Here is a 22175-nt window from a genome sequence, read left to right as displayed (position 1 = left end):
GTCTGCCGCCCTGTGCCAAAGACGACTCATCTGCAGCTGTGTACCTCCAAAACCTGAGAGGACTACTGCTTTTCAACAAATACTGAGACCTCCCAAAGAACAGCGGAACTGTTCTCTGTATCCAACAAGACTCCAACAGAGAAGAGTCAGAGGCCTCCGGAACTGCCAACACCCAAAGCCACCACTGCACCCGTTGCCTCCGGCCAGAGTAGAAATGGGCCACTGGTACCAACAAGGTTCCCCAAAGCTGAAATCCATCGTGGTCTCACCCCTCATGGATTTCTCGACCTTGCATGCAGCCTCTGCACGCAGGCCCTCTCGACAGAGACTGCTCCCGGTAAGAAAAACCAGACGCCTAACATCTCGGCATCTGTCACCCCCAGGCAGTGGAGAAGAGGACCCCAGGTGCCTCTACGTCCCTGAGCGTCACAGGACTTGAACCCCCCCACCCCCCTCCCCCATGGGTTCACCCCAACTGGCCTCCTAGCTAGAACTTGCAGCCTCTTTTTACAGAGATCGATCCCCATTGAAACCTATTGGGCTCCTGATAGTTTTGCACCCTGCCACCCCGTGCTGCTGGTGGTGTACTGTTGGTTCTGCCTTGGACCTTGGACCTTGGACCTTGCCCAACACTCACCTTAACTCCTGGAGATCGGTGCTGTAAGTCTATTTATTGTATAAGTTTGCAGAACTTGGTCTTCCTTCCAAAGGATAACATTGCAGAACTCAAAAATTGCACTGCATCCACTTTTTGAACTGAAAATAATTTATATTTAAAAAACTTACTTACCCAAACTATTTTTCTCTAATGTCGAAACATATATAAAGATTTTTGATATTTGTATAAATTGGTGTGGATCTCCTTTAGTCGTGTTGTCGTTTATTAATCATTGTGTGTAGTTGCAAATGTCTTGCACTCCTGTGTGTTAAATCTAAGGCTGCTCGACCACACTAACCCTAAGAGAGCCCTTTGGGATTGCAGAACAAGCCCCTGTTCACTCATAAGGAAACCCCTAGACTCTATACATGGTATATCACCTTCTGGATTTATCACATAAAGAGCCAGCTTCCTACAAATGGCAGAACTGGTGCCAGATGCTCCCCTTATGTAATCAGTTGTATTTATGCCACAACGTATTGTGAATGTAGCTGCGTTACAACTGTCCTGAATAGCTTGGGTTAGGACCGGTTGGAGGTCTTCTAGGACAGCTGGGAGCACTTCAGCCATCGAATCCTAAACAGCGTATGTATAGCAGCCCAGCAGGCCACTGGCACTGACGGGCCAAATCAAGCAAAAGAAAATACCATCTTCTCAAAGGCCTCCACTGTTTTGGACTCCCTATCGGGGATGGTGGTCAACAGCCAGAAAGGCATTTGGAGTTTTCCAACTGGTAGACTCCTGCACCACTAAGCTCTCAGGAGAGGGGTGGTGAAACAAACGCATGGTCGCCCGGAGCAGGTCTGTGGTGTCTTGACTATTTACTGGGAGTCCAGGAGTATCCGTGTGCTCCTCGATAAAAGGTAGTAGGGGCTAAGTAGAAGTTTTCCCCAGCTGGAGCACTTCTGGAAAGACATTATTTTTGCCCTCTAAAGTGGGGAGCTGGAGATAGATTGCTTCAGCCCCCCTCCGCATGACCACTGCGAAAGAAGCACCCTCTTCAGTGGCAGGACCCACGGGGCATGAGTAGGCCATAACAAAGACATGTGTTCAGGCCACTGGCCTCTTGGCCAATCCTCTTCATACCAATTATCTTCGTGCTAGGGTTAGCCAGTTTCCTCACCTGCGTCGTAATTGTCGGAATCCATACAAAACAAGGAATGCAATATATGGGATCTTCATTGTACAGGTGGGAAGGCAAGCAGTGGAGGTTGTGGTTCGATGGAAACATAGCGCAGCCTAGGTCGTAGTGACACCAACTCGGAGACTGAGAGCCAAATGGGTCACCTCAACTGAATCAGCATTAATGCACTGGGCACCAGCATTGAGTCAGAGGCAGAGTCGGTACAAGAGGCCCAGAGGTGGATTTGGAGAGTCCAACTGGCGCTGAACGTGAACCCAATAGCAGTATCCCCCAGATGGAAGTCTTGCAACTCCTTAAGGACTACACGCATGCCAAAGGGAGTCAGAATGGATCCAAAGAGTCGGAGCATGGCCTCACAGAACTCTTGGATCTGCCTCAGTGTCGCAGATGGCCCACGACACTTGGGTTGTGCTGGGAAAAGTTGCATTATTGGATTTGAAGTTTACAAATTTCGGGAGCGAGATAGACTGGCATGGTGACACCCTTGAACCTTCTCGGGAGCACAAGATCAGCTGAAAGGGATAGAGTAACGCTTAGGTTTTTAATTATTTTTTTCTTCAACTTATCCGAAGATTTAGAGTGCGACAATAATTGACCTCGGGATTGACTCCTTCAACTTTGCCTTTGGAACAGAACAGAGAAAGAAATCGACCTTTGGACCGATCTCAACGATGAGACTTCTGGCTCTTGGCTGCGAGTTTAGCCTTGCAGTCCCATATGCCCCTTTGGCTTCATCAACGCATAGTTACTACAGTCCTTAAAGACATGACTTCACCAGAGGAAAAACTGATGAGAATCAATCACAGACATTTGATTGAAACAGTTCTTACAGGGTAAAAAACCTGTCATCTTGGGAGGTTACATTTCCCTTGCACACTGTAAAATTTGGAAGTAAAGAAGGTCTCAAAAAGACAAAAGGGAGGTTCGGATTCGTCGGACATCAGCCCGGTGGAGTTGCGTCTATATAGGCTGCACCGGTGATTACTGAAGCGGAACGGCATCAGTACAGAGCCAGACAGCGCTGCTAAGGGTTCGCAGAGGTACTGCTGAAGAATATTTCTGGATCCAGGTGGACAACTGTAGACTGATATAAAGTTGAGACATCTGCGGTTAGAAGTCTCTATCAGAATGGTTATTATGCCTGCATGCGAATAAAGCAAAATAAAAGTGGTAATTAAGTTCAGAGGGGTTGCTGGAAAACAGAAGGTAAAAAATGCAACTGGATTGATTTAAACAATTAAGTTTTCATTTAATATGCATACAGTACGCGTTACAAGTGTTTGGACAAAAGGTGTAAGCAACAGTTTAAAAAAAAAAAACTTCGAGAAAGTAAGAGCATAATTCTGTATATTGCGACTTTGACTTTTAAAAAATAAATAACTGTAAAAGCTTACCTTTTTTGTCCCTATGCTCAATATTAGCACCACGACCAATTAATACAGATACCAATTCTTCATGGCCACCTGCACACGCCAGGGTCAAAGCAGTGTCATGATTGCTTTCAGTCTAGACAATTTAAAAAACACGCGGCATTCAGTTATTTTTTAGCAAGCTAAAAACATTCAAAGAATGAGCAATGGATCATATACCAGTAAATAATTACTTACATGTGCTTCTATATCAACTGTAGGATAAGCAGGAGGCACAGGCTGATTTGCCACACTGCATGCAGTTTGTGCACCAAGGTCTGGAACAGGGGACGTTGCAGAGTGTGGGGAATGATTTGATATGCTGGGCACTCTGTTATTTACCGCTAAAAAAAAAAAAAAACACATTTATTCAATTGTTAATCCTTTCAAATATTATCTGCAGTAAACAGAAACTGGTTAAAAATGAGACTCTTGGTGGTTAATAATGTCTATCTGTATTGGGTACCTTGAGAAATTAATATTCATCTATATTTACTTTTGATTTTTGTAGGTTTAACCACATACAAAACCTTTGCAGCCCACAGAAATCTAAGATGTCATGCATCTAATGATCCATCTACAGATTTTAGCGCGCTGTTGTAAAAATCCACCTTAAAGGCTCTTTGGTTTTAACCTGTGTTTTTCACAATAAATATTTCAGGACTACTGTGTTTGTGGTATCTTTTCATAATAAGCAGATCAGACCTATGGCATCTGATATAACTTTTCCAAATAAACAATCAGGCCTATAACCTTGCTTGCTGGCTTGTCACTATACCGAATCAGGCCTGCAGTACTGAGCATGAGCTTTCGCAAAAGCAAACTTTGTGTTCATTTGCAGTGGAAGCAGACCCCTTCTGACCAATCACAACTATGCAGAGGGGAAAACATGTGGGTAGAGTCCATGCCCCTTTCTCAGTGCTGGTTATTAAAGCTCTGCCCTATCACAGTCAAACCAAAAAGCAGCCAGAACACTCCACAATTTTCAATCTCACCCAAACCTCAAACTATTCTTCTGGGCAGCAGGTTGTAGTTACATAAAGCTAAAGAAAAAAACAGCAGCCCCACAATTAAAAACTTTATTTTTAAAGAACACCTGTTGGCCAATAACTAATCAAAATTGAGAACTGGCTTCGGCATAGAAGCAGCAACATTAAAAGATGCTGTATTATGTACTGCATTTACCTAACAAAATAGATTTCTGCTTTAATGTTCTGCAAGCCCTTTAAGCAGCCTTGAATTCTATTAAACAGAGTAGACAACTACTAAAACTGCATATACTTCAGAGACCAGATACGATGCTCGTTTTAAACATTCCCGACTTCTAGTATCTCAAACAGTGGAGATCATACTTCCACCAATGCCAAAATGTTATGTGCTGTTTTCCGGATTCTATACTACTCAAATTATTCATTCTTGACATGGAGGTACTAAGCTTGAGCCTAAATAATGCTGATGACAATCAAATGTACCTAAAAATGACGACTGATTATATTCACATCTTAAAAAACTACCAAGCCAAGCTACAAACATGGATGCAAGAGAATCTTCCTCTTCAAATGCACACAAAAATGGAATTACCTCTCCACTTAAATTTGCCCTAGGGCATAATTGGCTACATTCCTTTTAGACTCCTTAAAACGTGGAGGTTCCTCACCAGCACTACCTGCCACATCATTAGGCATGACTCTAGAAACATCTCTTGCACTTGTTCCATATCTCAGTAAGGTGGTTAAATCCGCTCATTTTCATCTCCACATCTCAAAGACAACTATTCACATCATCTGCCCAGATTATCTAAAACCATCCCTTTACTTACCAATCATCTAAATTAGTGAAAGCAATTACTACGCTAATCCACTGTGATCAAAAAGGTTACACGACAGGTCGTTGACTAAGAGAATCAGAGAACAGTCCAGCTCGTCATGAAGTGGGTCAACACCCTATCAGGGCTTGCTGCAATCATTCTTCTCGATTTTGAGAAGGATTTCATCATATCTGGGGCAATTAATTTGACATCACATCCTGAAGACATACAATTAGGGCTATTTTTCAAAGATAAGTCAACATTTTATAAAGGAACAACACTGCACAGATATGGGTCAATGGGATAAAGTCATCCTTAACCCCTGTTGAAAGAGGCGCATGTCAGGGGTGTCCATTGTCTCCATTCCTGTTTGTCACAGTTGCTGAACCCATGGCAAAATGGATTTGTTAAGGGTGGGCTGTTGGGATGAGAAAGACTGATTATCCCTGTATGTTGAAAACTTGTTACTGTATTTAAAATATTCTAGAGGTCAGGCAAAAGCAGGTATCTCCAACTTTTTCTATAGTGGGAGCTACGTCTGATCATTGAGAATCATTGTGAACCACTAAAGGACAAGCAACTTGTGCATTGTTACCAGACATCCCCATGCACAGCTTCACTTTAAGTATAATGTTCATAGACCAGGAGATTATGGTTTGAACAAAATACTTTGAATAGGGGCACAGGGCTGCAATACATGTCAGTGAGAGCGTGGTCTGTGGAGATTGATGAACATGTGAGTGTATATACATCGCATACATTTGCATTGGTGACTGGGAGCCTATGTCATATGTACTTGTGGCAGAGGAAACCATATGTGGCACAGTTACATGTAAAACTGTTCTGCAAAAATGCTCATAATAGGTTAAATTTTTCTGCACTTTAAATTTCTCCCATAAAAAAAAAATAAAAAAATAAAAAAAAAGGAACGGCTGTATTTTTCAGTTATTAATGTGGCACAGTGTCTACCAGCCACTGGGAGCAAGATGCCTTCTGTCTGTAAATGAAACACTTTAAAATGAGAGAAAATTAAACTGAGGAGTTAACTTTGTCAATATGGATTCCATGATTCTAGGCATTTTCATTTTCTCACATTTCGAAGTGCTACATTTACAAAAATCAGGCATTTTGTTCCCAGTGCCTGTAGAGACTGCAATATTTATAACAAAAAATAACAGCCATTTGTGTAAATGGGAGGAATTTAAAGTGAAGAAACGTGCTTCATAAAATATTAAGACAAAATTGGCTTAATTGAGGAGTAAAACAATAAGACTTATTGTTTCATAGAAACATTTTCTTCACTTAAAATTTCTCCTATTCAAAAAAATGACGATTTTTCAGTTATAAATATGGCACTGTTTGAGGACGGGCAGCTTCGACCCTTCCACAATCTGGTGGAGGACTAGGACCTGCCTCCAGGGCAGTTCCTGCTTCACCGTCAACTACTAGATAGCTACCGGCCATATCACGACTTCGCAAGGGGGGAACCGCGTGTACATCCAGTCCTCCACACGATTCTATACATGGGAGCGGGTCGCCATTTAACTACATGGCTCTATAAAGCCATACGGGAGTTAACCATCAGACCACTAGAGACCTTGCAGGCTACATGGGAAACTGAAATTGGGCGCGTGCTTCACGAGAAGGAGTGGGAGAGGGCTCTGGAGTACCCCAAGAAGGTATCTAGAAACGCACGCTTTAAAAACATTCAATACTACATACTCCATAGAGCTTACTTAGCCAGCGCGCCTCCAACGTTACTACCCTGACACACAGTTCCTTTGTCCCAGATGCAGCGCACAGGACGCAGATTTCCGACACATGTTTTGGAGTTGCTGCATCATTCGAGCGTTCTGGCAGCGCATTCACGCTGCTCTAAGTGACCTTACAGGGATTACTTCTATGAACACGTGGGAGGCCAGCGCCCTAGGGATCTTCAGAGTACGTAAGCAACATAAGGTGCAGACTCGTTTTCTCTCCCTCGCGATGCTATTGGCCAAACGCAGCATCGCCATGTACTGGCGATCCCCCACCGGCAGCTTGGGTGGGAGCGACACATAAATGGGCGGCGGCAGGGGAGGAGGAGGTGAGAGGGGTCCGCAAGAACCCTATATCAATGGAATGGGCCATGTTACTATTTCGATTCAAGCAATGGACCCCTGGCGAGGACCCTACAGATGACACATTCACACTATTAGCTCCGATAGAGCAGTCTCACATAGCCTGATAGTGCACACTATTACCGCTGCCGGTCGACCCTAAGAGGAGGTTTAAGCGCGATTCTTCGAGGCGTTACACCCACACGACAGCTTGTACACTCGGTTACGCAGTCCGGAGGTGAATTTCCATGCCCTTCCCCTAGTTTAAACCTGTGTTACTCCCCTGTTCACGTGACATATTATTCATTCGTATCCTTGGGATACACACACGGGCTCGTACTTGATCATATAATTTTTCTGATGAATCTACGTCAGGATATACAGATGGTGTGTGATACCGCATACTGTACTTTATGCCATAATTGCTGGAAAGTTGTGAATGATGTACGGTATATTAAATCTGAAAATGTCAATAAAAATATGTTACAAAAAAAATAAATATGGCACTGTGTCTACTGACCACTGGGAGCAAGATGTCAGCTGTGCGCAAATGCAACACTCATTCAGAAATGGAATATGCTACTTACCAGTATGCATCTGTTCTTGGCATGTAGAGCTACAGAGCCACACACTTAGGATAGTAGATCGCCATCTGGTGTTGGGCTTGGATGCTTGCAGGTTGTTGTGGTCTTCGGAAGAAGTCTTTGGTCACGAGATAGGCGACTCCTCCCTTGGACTACAGTGCGCATGGGCATCAACTCCATCCTCAGATTGTTTTTCGCCATGATGGGAAATGATGGAGTTTGTAGAAAAGAGAGAGATGTCCATGTGTAATGTCTAAGTAAGACGCTGCTGGAACAGATACAGGTCCCGGGGAGGTGGGTGGGCGTGTGTGGCTCTGCAGCTCTACCTGCCAAGAACAGATGCATACTGGTAAGTAGCATATTTCGTTTGAGGCATATGAGCTGCAGATCACACACTTAGGATAGACTATATAGCAGTGTCTCCCCTAGCGGTGGTCATCTGTATCGGTTGCAGCAGTTTGAAATAAAGTTTTAAGGACAGCCTGACCCACAGAAGCTTGTTGCTTTGCTTGCACGTCAACACAATAGTGTTTAGTGAAGGTGTGTGTTGTAGACCATGTGGCTGCCTTACAAATATCTTCTAAGGGAAGGTTTCCTAAGAATGCCATGGAAGCCCCTATTTTGCGTGTGGAATGAAATCTAGGGGGAACTGATAGTGTGCATTTAGCCTTGTGGTAGCAGATTTGGATACATTTAACTATCCACCTGGCTATCCCGGATTTGGAAATGGGGTTGCCTTTATGTGGTGGAGAGAAAGCAACAAATAATTGTTTGGTTTTGCGGAATGATTTGGTTCTGTCAATGTAGTAAAGCAGGGCTCTTTTAACGTCTAAGGTATGAAGAGCTCTTTCAGCTACAGAGTCCGGATTTGGGAAGAACACTGGTAGCTCAACTGATTGGTTAAGATGGAACGGAGATATTACTTTTGGCAGGAATTTGGGATTTGTCCTAAGAACCACTTTGCTGCGGTGTAATTGTAGGAATGGTTCTTGTATGGTTAAAGCCTGGATTTCACTTACCCTTCTAAGGGATGTGATAGCAATAAGGAAAGCCACTTTCCATGTGAGGAACTGCAGTTCGCATTTATGAATAGGTTCAAATGGGGGTCCCATGATCCTTGTAAGAACAATGTTTAGATTCCACACTGGGGAAGGTGGTAATCTGGACGGAATAATTCTCTTAAGGCCTTCCATGAAGGCTTTAATTGCAGGTACTCTAAATAGTGACAAGTGTTGTCGATTTTGTAAGTAGGCTTTTAATGCTGCTAGGTGGAGACGTATGGATGAGTACGCTAAATTACATCTTTGCAAGTGTAGTAAGTAGCAAATGATGTACTGGATGGATGCATCCAGTGGGCGTATATCATTGTTAGTGCTGTAAATGGCAAATCTTTTCCATTTTGCAGCGTAGCAGGGTCTAGTGGTAGGTCGTCTGGCCTCTTCTATAATATTCATGCAGTCTGATGGTAGGTTGAGATAACCGAACTCTAGGACTTCAGGAGCCAGATCGCTAGATTCAGTTGAACTGGAAATGGGTGTCTGATTTCTCCATGGTTCTGGGTTAATAAGGACGGGGAGAGGCGCAGTTTTTGGTGTGGAACTAGAGAGTTCCAGTAGCGTTGTGAACCAGGGCTGGTGTGCCCATGTGGGAGCTACTAGGATCAGTTTGAGAGACTGTTGCCAGAGCTTGCGTACCACGAATGGAATGAGTGGGAGAGGCGGAAAAGCGTACGCAAATCTGCCTGACCTGTTCATCCATATCGCATTGCCCTTCGACTGTGGGTGGGGAAACCTGGCGGAGAAGGTTGGGCATTTTGCGTTTTGGCCCCATTGTTGGAAAAAGGGGAGTAGGACTTGTGGGTGTAATTCCCATTCGTGGATCTGTTGAGTCTGACGACTTAAGAGGTCGGCAATCTGATTGTGAAACCCTGGAAGGTGTTCTGCAAGTAGGTATATGTTCTGGGGAACAGCCGATCTCCAAATGTTTTGTGCGAGCTGGGACAGCTGGAGAGAATGTGTGCCTCCTTGTTTTTGTATGCAATACATGGCTGTCATGTTGTCCGTACCGATGAGGACAGTCTTGTTGTGGAGATGTATTTGGAATGATTTTAGTGCTAGGAATATTGCCAGTAGTTCCAGGTAATTGATATGGAGCACTTTCTGTTGAGTGGTCCATTTGCCCTGAGTGGTGTGTCCTAGGAGATGGGCTCCCCATCCCGTGAGTGATGCGTCCGTTGTTAGCACTATTTGTGGACGAGGCTCGAGGAACGGCCGCCCTTTGGACAGGTTTATTGTGTGCCACCATTTTAGAGAGCGATGTGAGCGGCTGTCCACCAACACCAGATCTGTTAGTTGTCCGTGAGCCTGATTCCACGGATGTGCTAGACACTCTTGCAAGGGACGCACTTGTAGTCTTGCATAAGGCACAATGAAGATGCATGACGCCATCATGCCTATGAGTTGCATGAACACTCTTGCTGGAAGAGAGTGTTGGGTTTGAAATTTTGCGATCAGAGCTTGTATATTGGCTATCCTGGCTGGGCTGGGATATGCCAGGGTTTTGAAGGTATTTATGGTAGCTCCCAGATATCGATGTATGTGGAGGGTTGGAGATGAGATTTGGGATAGTTTATTGTGAATCCCAAGCTGTGTAAGAGTTGAATAGTTTGGTGAGTGTGTAGAACGCATTTGTTGAATGAGTTGGCTTTTATTAGCCAATCGTCTAGATACGGGAAGACATGAATTTGTTGTCTTCTGAGATGCGCTTCTACAACTGCTAGACATTTGGTGAAAACTCTGGGCGCAGTTGTCACCCCGAATGGAAGGACTGTAAACTGATAGTGTTGTCCGTCCACCATAAACCGTAGGTACTTCCTGTGAGCAGGATGTATGGGAATGAGAAAGTAAGCGTCCTTGAGATCTAGTGTGGCAAGGAAATCGCCTTGTTGCAGTAGTGGGAGCACTTGTTGGAGTGATCATATGGAAATGATCTGAGTTTATATACAGATTTAGGGGCCTGAGGTCGAGTATTGGTCTTAGAGTCCCGTCCTTTTTGGGGATTAGGAAGTACAGTGAGTATACCCCTGTACCCTGATGTTGTAAGGGAACTGGTTCTATTGCGTGTTTTTGAAGCAATGAGAGAACCTCTTGTTTGAGGAGCGTGAGATGGTCTGGTGACATGGAACGCTGCTTGGGTGGTATGTGTGTGGGGGGGGGTAGTGGTGAGTTCCAGGCAGTAACCATACTGGATAATTTGTCTTACCCACTTGTCTGTTGTGATGGAGTTCCAGACAGGTAGGAACTGTTTGAGTCAACCCCCGACTGGTGTGGAATGGTCTGGGGGGAGTGGAGGAAAGTCACTGTTTTGTGGCGGGGGAGGTACGAGTGTTGGTATTGCCTCGACCTCGTCCCTTGGTGTTGTTTCCTCTATATCCTCCTCTAAAATATCCTCTGCTGGGGGATGTGTGTTGAGAGGTTTTGAAGGTAGAGGAGGTGTCTGCTCCCATATTCTTGGAGGCTCCTCTGTAGAAGGAGCGCCGAAAGGAGCCGCGTGGTTGTGGAGACTGCAATGCTCCCATGGACTTAGCAGCCTCGGTGTCTTTTTTCATCTTTGAGTGCAGTGTCTACTGCTGGCCCAAATAACTGTTCTTGGTTAAATGGTTGGCTGAGTATGGTACTTTGTACTTCTGGCTTAAAGCCTGAAATGCGTAGCCAGGCATGGCGTCTGAGGAGTACACTTGTGTTTATTGCTCTAGAAGCGATGTCTGCGGCGTCAAGTTCATATTTAATTGACGCATTTGAGATGAGTTTTCCCTCTTGTATAAGGTCATTTGCCTGGGTCTTGTATTGGTCTGGCAGGTGTTGTAGCAGATTCTACAACTGATCGTAGTGAGCCCTATCATAGCGTGCTAGTAGGGCTTGGGTGTTGGCAATACGCCAATGATTAGCAGCCTGTGCTGCTACTCGTTTGCCCGAGGCTTCTAATAATTTAGATTCTTTGTCAGGAGGTGGTGTATCTCCCGTGGTTTGGGAGTTGGCGCGTTTCCTTGCGTTGGAAACAACCAAAGAATCTAGAGGGAGCTGTCCTTTGATGTAACAAGGATCTTCTGGGGCAGGTCTATATTTTTTCCCAATTCTTGGGTTAAGCACCCTGGCACGGACGGGGTCTTTAAATACTTCTGTGGCGTGTTTTGTGACACCTTTAATCATAGGTAGAATTTGTACTGTTTTCTGAGACTGTTCAAACGTGTCTAAGAGGAAATCTTCCTCGGGTGCATCGGAGTGCATGGTGACGCCATGGTAGAGTGCTGCCCTGTTTACTAGTTGTCCAAACCCCAGGTGGTCATCTGGAGGTGATGGTTTGGAGGGATATGGTGTAGGGTCAGGCATATCTGGTAGAGGGTATGCCCAATCATCCAATTGTGCGGTATCTGGATCTGTGAACGGATCATTAGGATCACCCCCTCCCCCTAGGTCATCATCACCATCTTGTGGAGGTGGTGTATGTGATGGAGATGGTAGAGGTAAGGGTGGTGTAGGCAGAGGGGGTGGGGTAGAAGGTCGTATGGGAGAGGAAGGAGGAATAGGTGATGTTGCAGAGTCCTTCTTTCTTATAGGAACTGGGGCTGGTGTGTCCAGTTTCCATTTATTATATGGCACTGCAGTGACATGTCCAGTCTTTGGATTAATGTAGATCCTTTTTTGTGTTGGATCTGGATGGAAAAGTTCTTGTTCTTCAGGAACAGATTTTGGCGTCGATTTTTTCGGTTCCGATCGAGGTTTTGGTTGATCGGTCGAGTCTTTGGCTTTAGGAGGTGTATTATAGTCCTTAACCGGTAGTTTTGGTGCCAATAAAGGTTTCGGTGCCGATGAAGGTTTCGGTGCCGAAGTTAAGTCTTTCGGCTTGGGAAGTTTCGGTGCCGGTTTATCTATGGGCCTCGATGTTTTCGGTGCCGAGGGTGGCGGATCCGATTTTGGTGCCGAGGGTTCTTTTGTCTTCGGTGCCGAAGGTACATGCGGTTTGCTCGGGCCCGAGCCACCGGAAGGCTTATGTTTCTTCGGAGCCGAGCCCGGAGGCGGGGCTTCCGAAGGGTGTTTTCAGATTCGACTGAGGCCAGTTGGCGAAGTCTTGACCAATGCCTTTGGTTTTAGAGGAGTTGGGGCAGGGGCAGTGGTACTCACGCGTTGCCCAGGAGTAATGGGGTCGTCTGAGTCGTCTGCTTCTGAGATGAATTGAAGTTCCTCAGAATCTTCTTCCGGCACATCGTGACCCTCATCAAAGATGTTTTCTGGTTCCGGGGCTGGTTTGTGTGCCATGATATGGTGTCGAGCTCTTCGATCCCGAATGGTCTTTTTTGGATCAAAATGCTGCGCAGGCTGGACAGTGTATTTGAGATTTTCAACCGGAGTGGAAAAGTTACAACCGAACCAAATGGCGGAAAAAAATAATCTGAGGATGGAGTTGATGCCCATGCGCACTGTAGTCCAAGAGAGGAGTCACCTATCTCGTTACCAAAGACTTCTTCCGAAGACAACAACCTGCAAGCATCCGAGCCCAACACCAGATGGCGATCTACTATCCTAAGTGTGTGATCTGCAGCTCATGTGCCTTGAACATTTTGTTATCACCACCAATATTGAGTTAACAACTTTTAATTAAGAGTTAAATATCTCAGTGCTTCAGTTCTTCACCCTTGCGTCTCTGCCTTGGTCATAAAGCGGAGTCATGCACTGCTCATTATCAGGCTCTGCTTTCAGCAGCTTGATAATGTAAAATAAAAACCTAGCCTTCTATTAACTTTTAAATAGAAACACTACACTTATGTTTTGACCTAGTGCATATTTAAAAAATGAAGTCAAGGCTACGAGCTACTCTGAAAGTGCCTGACAGCTACTGGTAGCTTGCGATTGACAAGTTGGAGAAACCTGGGTTAGAGACTGATGGAGGTACTGGATAACCTTGGCACATTATCTGGCTGAACAGTAAGCTGGGACAAGTCTGTAATTTATCTGCTACAAGAGGAAAAGCATGCAACTAATTGGCAGTTCTACTTAAAAGTTGAGGAGGAAAGCTTTACACTTTCTTGGGATATAGATTATGAGGCATCCAGTCTTTCCCTAGGAGCTTACTCACACCCCCATCCGAGAAGCGACATGCTCAAATCTGACACACAAACACATTGCCTATCTCAATAGCAGGCAGAGTAGTCTAATTTAACATGGTCTCCATTTCCAGATTACTATACATCCTTCAAAGCTACCAAATACAAAATCCATCAGAGTTTTGTTCATAGAATAAGGGAACACTGTAGGAAAGTGTCCCTTTTTGATGTGGTCAACCCCACTTTTTACCTGGTAATTGATACAATTTTGACAGAAGTGCACTGGGTTCCTGCTATCCAGATCCCTAGTGCCAGATCTCTTACCCTAAAACTGCACAATTATTCCCCCAATTGACAATACCTTTAGTACCCATGTAATTCCCTAGTAAATTGTACCCCTGGTACTGAAGGCATTGGTACTAACAAGCATTGGCATAGCCAATAGATCTCGTGTTTGGGACCTTGTAAGTGTTTAGCCAGAGATATAGGGAATGTTTTTAAGGTACTGAATGAAAGAGATGGAAGGTGAATGAAGGGTACAGGGGAGGGAAGGGAAAAGGGAGAAAAGGGAAAAGTAGGGATGAGATGGGTTAAGGAGCGGATGAAAAGGGATGAAGGTGAGCGGATAGAAGAGGTTTGGAAGAAAGGAATGGAATGAAAACTAATGAGGGAGAGGAGAGTTTGGAAAGAGGGGAAGGGAATAAAAAAAAGGAAAGGAAAAGGGGTGGAAGGGAAAGGAAAGGGAATGGAAGGGTAAAGGAATGGAAAGGAAAGGGAAGAAATTAACAGAAAGGGATGGAATAGATGGGAAGGAAAGGGCAAGAGTTGGGGAATGAAGAGTAGAAGTGAGGGCTGGTGAGATAGGGGAGGAAAGGGAGGCATTGGATACCACAGTTTAGCTAACTAGATTGGAGCTCCTGTCTTTGTGAATGGAAGCAGAGTTAACCATGGAACCCACCTTGAACGTAAAAGTGTTAATTGGTGTGTGGAGTTTCTGCTAAAGGACCAGTGGTCCTTTACCAAATATTATTTTGGGAGCTATGCACACTGCTTTAAAGGTGATCTTTCTACTTGGAGGAAGACCGTGTAAGGTCATCAGGCCAGGCGTGATGCGAGTCCTCTTAGCAATTTTAAGAGCCTGTCTGGTGGCCACACATATCCATCGATCAATTGCTTGTAGGCTTTTCCCAATGCTAAGAGTCAAGAGAAGACATACCTGCCTGCAATCAATTTCATTACGCAATTTAAAATCAAGAAGTCTGTAGGAATGTGGTGAATAAAAAAACGGGTTGCAGTTCAAACTTAATACTTCAATCCCATCACGAAGCTAGCCAGAGATAGCATAGAGTCCCTCACTAACTTGGGCTTAAAGCAGGAACTAGACAATTTTCAGTATCTTAAGATGTGAGTGACATATACAGCCGAGAAACAATTTGAGTATAACCTGCGAGTGCTTTCTGGCCTGAAGGCCTCGGTGGCCTTTTGGAATAAACTCCTGTTGTCTGTCACAGGCAGGATTGCAGTGGCAAAGATGGTGCTCCTGCCCAGATGCGTCCATGTTCTTCAAAACACCCAATATCCATTAGACCGGTGTACATTTAAATGCATTGATAGTTTACTAACTACACTCGTATTGGTAGACAAGGGCAGTAGAGTTGAGCTGAAAACGCTAAAGCTTGACACAGAAATGAGAGGTCTCGACCTACCAAACATGGAACTATATTATATATAGGCACAATTACAACATGCTGCCAAGTGGTGCGCGGATGGGCCCAATTTGGGACAAATGATTACTGGCTGGAACACAGGGTTTAGACCATCTGCCCTAATGTCTTATGGAGGGCGCCCGCCTGAGCGACAGCTGACCCTACATAACGAGGCAGGTGGCACGAACATGGTGATTAAGGCCATATACTCCGAAACCTGTTCTCTAAAAACCTACCGATATGGTGGCCAGCAGTGGCCGCCACTAGAGAGGGGGGGGGGCAGGGCACTGCCCACCTAGATTTCACAGTTAAGTGGATGGTAATTGCCAAGAGCAATTACCATCTACATAAAGTTGCTTTTTAATCAACTAAGGGCTTTAAGCTCATGCTGTGTGTTGCCCTTAGTGCCTGGCTGCCTCTGGTCCTTGCGGAGATTAGAGTCAGGCAGCCAGGCACTCTCAAGAGGGACACATGCTCTAGTGAGCATGTGCCTGACAGACAGCTTTTTTTTTTTCAATTCCTAAGCAGACTAAGGGCAGACTTACCGCCAGCCAAGGCCTGAAAATTTCAGGGTCTGAAAAGATCTCCCATGCATGACACGCAGCAGTGTCATATTAATAAGCAGTTAGGGACGTCTAAGGCACAAGCCCTGTATTCCTGGGGCTGACTGTCAATCACTTCACAGGCTGCAAGCAATACCCCTGTGACGAGTTGGGAATGGGCGTTGCTCGCACCCTCTGAATGAACTGATAGCATGTGACCTGAGGTCACACATGTACAGCTCAGACATGCAGGGATCATGAGAAGAGAATCAGAAGGAGGACGAATTATATGAAAGCCATGTCACACCTACCAAGCAGGCAATTTAAAAAGCAAACCATAAGTTTAAATGCATGTCACTGGAACATAACTTATGTTAATGTATACTCTGACAGCAGATGAAGAAATTTAACAGGGGGAGCGAAAGCGAACTTGCTGTGCCCCAGGACACTACTCAAAATTAACTTTTCTTTCCCTTGGACTCATGTTAGGCCATACATTTGTGTGGTTTGCTTATTTGGTATGGCATCTGGTGCCCGTGTTGCTCTTGCTCACTGTGAGAAATACGTTTCAGATGTATTAAATTTCAAGACAGTGCAGGACTTCACTCAGGATTTAGTTTTAGGTGCATGGAATATTCATTTGGCACAGGTAAGTCATTATGAAACAGTCCTAGAATATATTAGTTTAGTCATAAGTTGTTATATTTAAAAAAAAAAAAAAAAAAAAATCAAAAATGGCTGATTTGGGGCTGTTTCTGCCTGTTCCGGCCAATTTTGACCTTTCAGCATGATTAGCGTGCTAGTGAGAAACATTAATTGAGCACTGTGCCCGACACCCAGAATTTGCTGTAAAAGGTGCCGGAGTTCGCAACTCATATTTTTCATTAGACTCATCTCTGACAAAATTAAAACCACTTAGAAGCAGGTTGAAAATGGGGTTTAATCACCGTAGACACACAAGTGAGCGCGCATACTTTGTGATCGTTAATGAAAACCCCTTGCAGGACACCTATTGTCAGCGCTCTAATTGGAAATATAAGTGTGCTAGGTCTCGCTGTCCAGAGTACCTGTCCGTTCTTGAGAAGTGTTGGTACGCTCCATTTAAATGTATTGAAGTATCGAGAAGTGCAGGTTCTCAGGGCACCTAATGCACATTTAAATGACTCCGCTCCAAGGCTGACAATGGAGAAAAGGAAGCAGCTGGGACCAGCGGGGTGTATGAGCTTTTCTCTGTGTTTAACATGTGTAGAACGTGTTCTGCCCCAAGTTGCGAGTGCACACAGAGCCTGATCGCCTCCTAGTGCCTTGTCTCTGTAAAGTATAGCACGCTGTGCCTGAACCCTGAGATGTGTGTGTGCACGTCTCCCATGGTGCTTGCTGATTGCGGCTGGCCTGGTTTGCAGTTTTAAGAGCAGGGCATTCAGTACATCAACTTCGTTTAATTTTGAGGAGTGGGACATGGCAGACAGTGCGCTGACAATGCATGTGATCAGGAAATGCACATAAAAAATACAATACCTCTTGCCTTACTAATACAGCATAGTAAGACTTAGATTTGATTTACGAATTTAATATGCATTCAAAAGCGGTCTGAGGCGCTCTCAGCGTCACAACAAAAACAAGCGCTGAAAGACAAGCGCGGCCCCGAAAGTTAAAGCGACGTGCAGTAATTACCTTACGGGAGCGAGCAGCGGTGGGCACGATAATTGCAAACAGATGATGCCGCTGCTCGCTCCCGCAAGGTAAATGCCATACATGCATGAGGGTTCATTGGAAACAGTGCAGAACATGCACGAGTTTCCACAAAAGCCTGGAGTGATTCCAAGGGGTCACTCCAAAGCCGCGCTTGCGCGTTGCGTAGGCGAGACCTTAAAAGGGTCCCTAAGGGCTGCATCATGTATTGTGCCACCCTAAGGAACCCCTAACCACACTCATGAAAATTGCCACTGTCGGCTGGGTGACAAGGTGCAGACAAAAAAGAAGACACAACATAGTACGTCTCCTGTGTGCCTTGTCTGCCGACACTGCATGCAATATATCTAATTCACCCCTACAGCAAGCCTCAATGCCCCAAGGCAGGGTGTATTGTAGTACGTGACAACCTTTCTGAAGGAGAAGATATGCCCCAGCGATATCCAAGTCGATTCTTGGACATTACCAGGTAACAGGAAAGCCATCTTGAGTATATGTACTGGGCACAGGCGATTAAGAGTTCGCCAGCAACATGATGGCTTCACTGAAACCAAAGATGTCTGATATCAAACATCTCGTATTAATTAACCCACACTGATTCCAGTGATGGATTTATTGATGCATGCACCCAGAGGGTACCTTAGAGGTACCCCCTTAAATCTACTCGTCCACCGGTGTGCTGGCTGGTCCAGTCCAGCCTGCCAACACAGACATGTTTCTGGACCCCTAGAAGGTGAGAGTCCCACTCTGTGGTCAGGAACAATGCCCGCTCTGGCAGGTGTTTACACCTCCTCCAAACAGGACAGCTAGCAATCAGCATATCACTGCCGGAGGCTTCAAAGCCATGCCGCCTTTGATATGCGGCCCCAACATTCCCCAGACTTGAGAAATGCCACACCCTTCCGTGAAGCCCATTTGGTAACAGGACATGCAGGAAATTAGTATACGACGTTCACATTCTGTTCTTTTCCTGGGATTTAGTCTGAGCACCAACGACAAGGTCTGCCGGTAATCCTAGAGATCGTTCATATAATCATTTAGCTTTAGTAGCAGGGGATGGGGGTTAGGTCACTCTGTCCTATAAAATGACAGCGCTTTTCATGGTATATGGATTATTAACCATGCTTACAGTATTTTTATTATGCATCTGTTTTCCAATCGTGGCACGTATACTGCATTTCAGAGCACGGTAGTTTGAATAAATATTCCAAACTTTCTTCATGTCTCCTAGTTATCTCATTGTGTACAAGAACGTGAGAGAGCAAAAGGGTGTGTCCTGTTACCACGATCCCTGAGAGGGTTGTGTTCTGGGGGTAGCAATTCATTTGTTTCTCTGGCAAGGTTAAGAGGGCAAGTGAGGCACCATAGCTAGTCGGACCCAGATTCAAGGACACTGAGGTGGTATGGCGACAATCCCTGCATACTGATGTTCTATTGTTTCCAGGATAGTTCTGTTCTAGAGCTGAATCCCTGCAACAATATAGGGGGCCCTAACGTCCTTAAATGTAGTATTTAGGAGTTCCTTGAATCCCGAACTTCAATTTCCACAGACTGAAAAGAGGGAGAGGACACTGAAAAGCCATCCCCACAAGAACTGATGACTGCTGTGGACTTATTTGATGCCAAACCCTGCCTGCAGCAGAGAGATTCAAAAATTGCGAAGAGTTGATTCATCCTGCAGCTGTGAATCCTCCACAAGCCTTGGAGGGTTGCCAGCACTTTGCCCAGCAGCCAGCATCTCCCTTGGAGTAGAGGAGATATTCCCATGCAACCACTGACCAAGAAGCCTGGTTTAAAGAAGCTGCACCGATCAGTAGCCGCCCAGGAGAAGGTCAGTGCACTCAAGGAGGTCAGATCTGTTTTCTTCTCAAGCCTAAAGACGCTAGGACCTCCACGGGCCACCCTGCACCAATACCCGGGGTGCTGGTCCCTTGCCATGACAAAAGTTTGTTGAAAGTTCAGTCATGACTCCAACCACAGCACCGATGGCCATCCAACGAGAGATGTCAGCACCACAGAGGCCAGCACCGAGAGTGGCCCAGCTCTCCTGTTTTTGTCCCTCTTGTTGGCCCTGACTGACACACAAGAGCCAGCCAACCAACATACTCTGCACCCAAGCCACCCGGCCCAGGGCTAAAGAAACCGACTGCTCCCCTGTGTTTCCAGGACCTTCATAATCCTGACAACCGTTGGGAGATACTGGACTTGTCCCCCCTGGCAGCCTATTTACAGGTGGTCCCCCTTCCTTTCTACAGTGTAGCGTGCAATGCTACCAACCCGTCCAGCACCTCTGCACCCGGACACACCAGGGCAGATACGACCGATCTGCTGCGAGAACTTTGGTCCTCGTCCTTCTACCACTTCACAGTCGAAACGGGTCCCACGGAAACGCTCTGCAAGTATATGAATGCAGTAGATTTTCTTTCTCCAATAGGAAAGCATTATACGTAAAAACACACTGTTGGTTAACATTGCTAAAACTACAAAAAGTCTATTATGAAAAAGTATTTACCTGATAAAGAAGTTCTTGGATTCAAAGCACATATAAAGATTCCTATTATTCTTCCAAGTTGGTGTGGATCTTTTTGAGTGTGTGCATCATTTATTGACTGTGTGTGTGCCACAAATGTCTAACATTCCTTTCGGAAAAGCTTAAGGCTGCTCAACCACACTACCCTAGGTAGAGCACCTTGGTATTGCTAGAGCAAGCCCCTTTCCACTAATAAGGGCTAGCAGGACTCTTTACAGAACATAGCTATTTTTGGTATACTATATAAATACTCTATAAAGAGCCAGCTTCATCTTGTTCATTTATATGGGCTAATAAGAAGCAGAGTATGGTATTTAATAAATGTGTTCAGTCATGATGCAATGGTGGCCTCACAATGGCAGATGAGCAGCTATCTTCCTGGGCAGCGCAGTTCTCACTCCTAAATGTGTTGCTGTTTGGATCACGCGAGGTCCTGACAGTTTGGGTGGAGGTGCCAGAGTTGAAGGAACCAATAGTGCTAAGTGCAGTGTATCAAGGCCCAATATTGGACACCCTGACTTCTGCAACAAAAATGGTACTGAGCTATTTGAATAAAACAATAAAAAGGATGGAATGAAAAAAAAAGTTTAACAACTAAACCTCACTCTGGCATAGAAAATCCCTCAAGAGGCCCTAGGCGAAAGAATTTTTTAGATTGCGTTTATATCGGTATCACCAGGGTGGAAGACGTTTGAAATAATAATATCAATTCTGTCTCTGCTGGAAAAGAAATCTTCAAGATAAATAAAACCCATGCGAATTATGGTGACAAAACTTTTGGTTTTGGTCAAGCTAATAATATGCAACATAGATGCATGATAAATCATTAAGGGAACATTCTCACATTCTCAAAAATGTCATGTGTTGTGATGAAACAACTATTTATAATAGGTTAGAGAAACCTTGTTTACTTCTTTATAGCCCCTCTTGCTTAGCAGGTTTAATTCAAGAAGCATGAAGTTACATTTTAACTGTTCCAAAGACACCCAATTCAAAGCAGAATACATTCAGAAATACTGGTTATTTTGTTTCTCACCTGCAATTATATCATCAAGTGTGTCAGTAAGAGTCTGTGCTGGCTTTGCAACCATTAATCCATCTGTAACTTCAGTCAGCAGATCCTGATCATGTGCATCAAAACATTCTTGATCAACCATCTGCTGTGTATTTAATATTTTCTGAAGCTCAAGGCAGCTTGACTGTTTGCACTCTAAATTACTGGATACATTTAAAAGTGAAGGCGAGAAAGACTCAATTGAGCTAAATCCCAATTGTGCATCTGCTGGTTGCTGATGAGGCGGCTGTTGATCTTTAGGCAACAGTCCCTCCACAAGATGAGCATTGGAGAAATTTCCCTCATGTAAACAGTGCTCGGTTTCCAACTGCGGAGAAACATCTTTGTGTGGACATTGCTGCACATTAAGCAGCACCTCTTTCTGACCATTAGTCTCCAAATATTCTTTGGTAAATTGCTGCTGAGTTTTCATCTGCAATTGTCTTTCCACTTTCTGAAGTTCCTTCAATATTTTCTTTTTCTTCTGCACCTGTTCTTCTCTATTCTTTTTCAATTCTTCAATTTTATCTTTGTTTAAAGGTTCTCCTTGTATTAATTCCAAAGATTTCAGTTGTGCTTTTTCAATAGCGCTAATTCTCTGACCCAGTTCATTCAATTTCCCTTCAGTTTCCTCTACTATACATTCCAGCGGTTGATATGTGTTGAACGGAGTTAACAAGTCCTGATCCGCAACCTGAAGAGAGCCAGGCTCCTGCTTGCATGCACCTAAGTACAAAAAAAAGTATTTCAAATTGACACCAAAATCATCTACCAATAAAGTGACACCCAGCGCATAAAAACAGGCTACAATCAACAAACTCATAGCTAATAAAGGATGCATAAAGCTGTC

At 44.7% G+C, this 22175-nt stretch overlaps 1 protein-coding gene across 2 annotated transcripts in view; it reads right to left on the bottom strand.

Moving 5' to 3' along the window:
• The window catches only part of ANKHD1 (ankyrin repeat and KH domain containing 1), a 1109311-nt gene that overhangs the window by 719022 nt on the left and 368114 nt on the right, over nucleotides 1–22175 (bottom strand). For both annotated transcript variants that reach the window (XM_085617924.1, XM_085617925.1), the window contains exons 15-17: nucleotides 21308–22051; nucleotides 3410–3555; nucleotides 3197–3308 (exon numbers count right to left, since the gene is read on the bottom strand). In XM_085617924.1, coding sequence (XP_085474050.1) covers nucleotides 3197–3308; nucleotides 3410–3555; nucleotides 21308–22051 — 1002 coding nt within the window. The remainder of the gene's footprint in view (nucleotides 1–3196; nucleotides 3309–3409; nucleotides 3556–21307; nucleotides 22052–22175) is intronic.

This window comes from Triturus cristatus, chromosome 7, assembly GCF_964204655.1.
Source record: "Triturus cristatus chromosome 7, aTriCri1.1, whole genome shotgun sequence".
Classification (NCBI taxonomy): Eukaryota; Metazoa; Chordata; class Amphibia; order Caudata; family Salamandridae; genus Triturus; species Triturus cristatus.
This window is presented reverse-complemented; position numbering and strand designations above follow the sequence as displayed.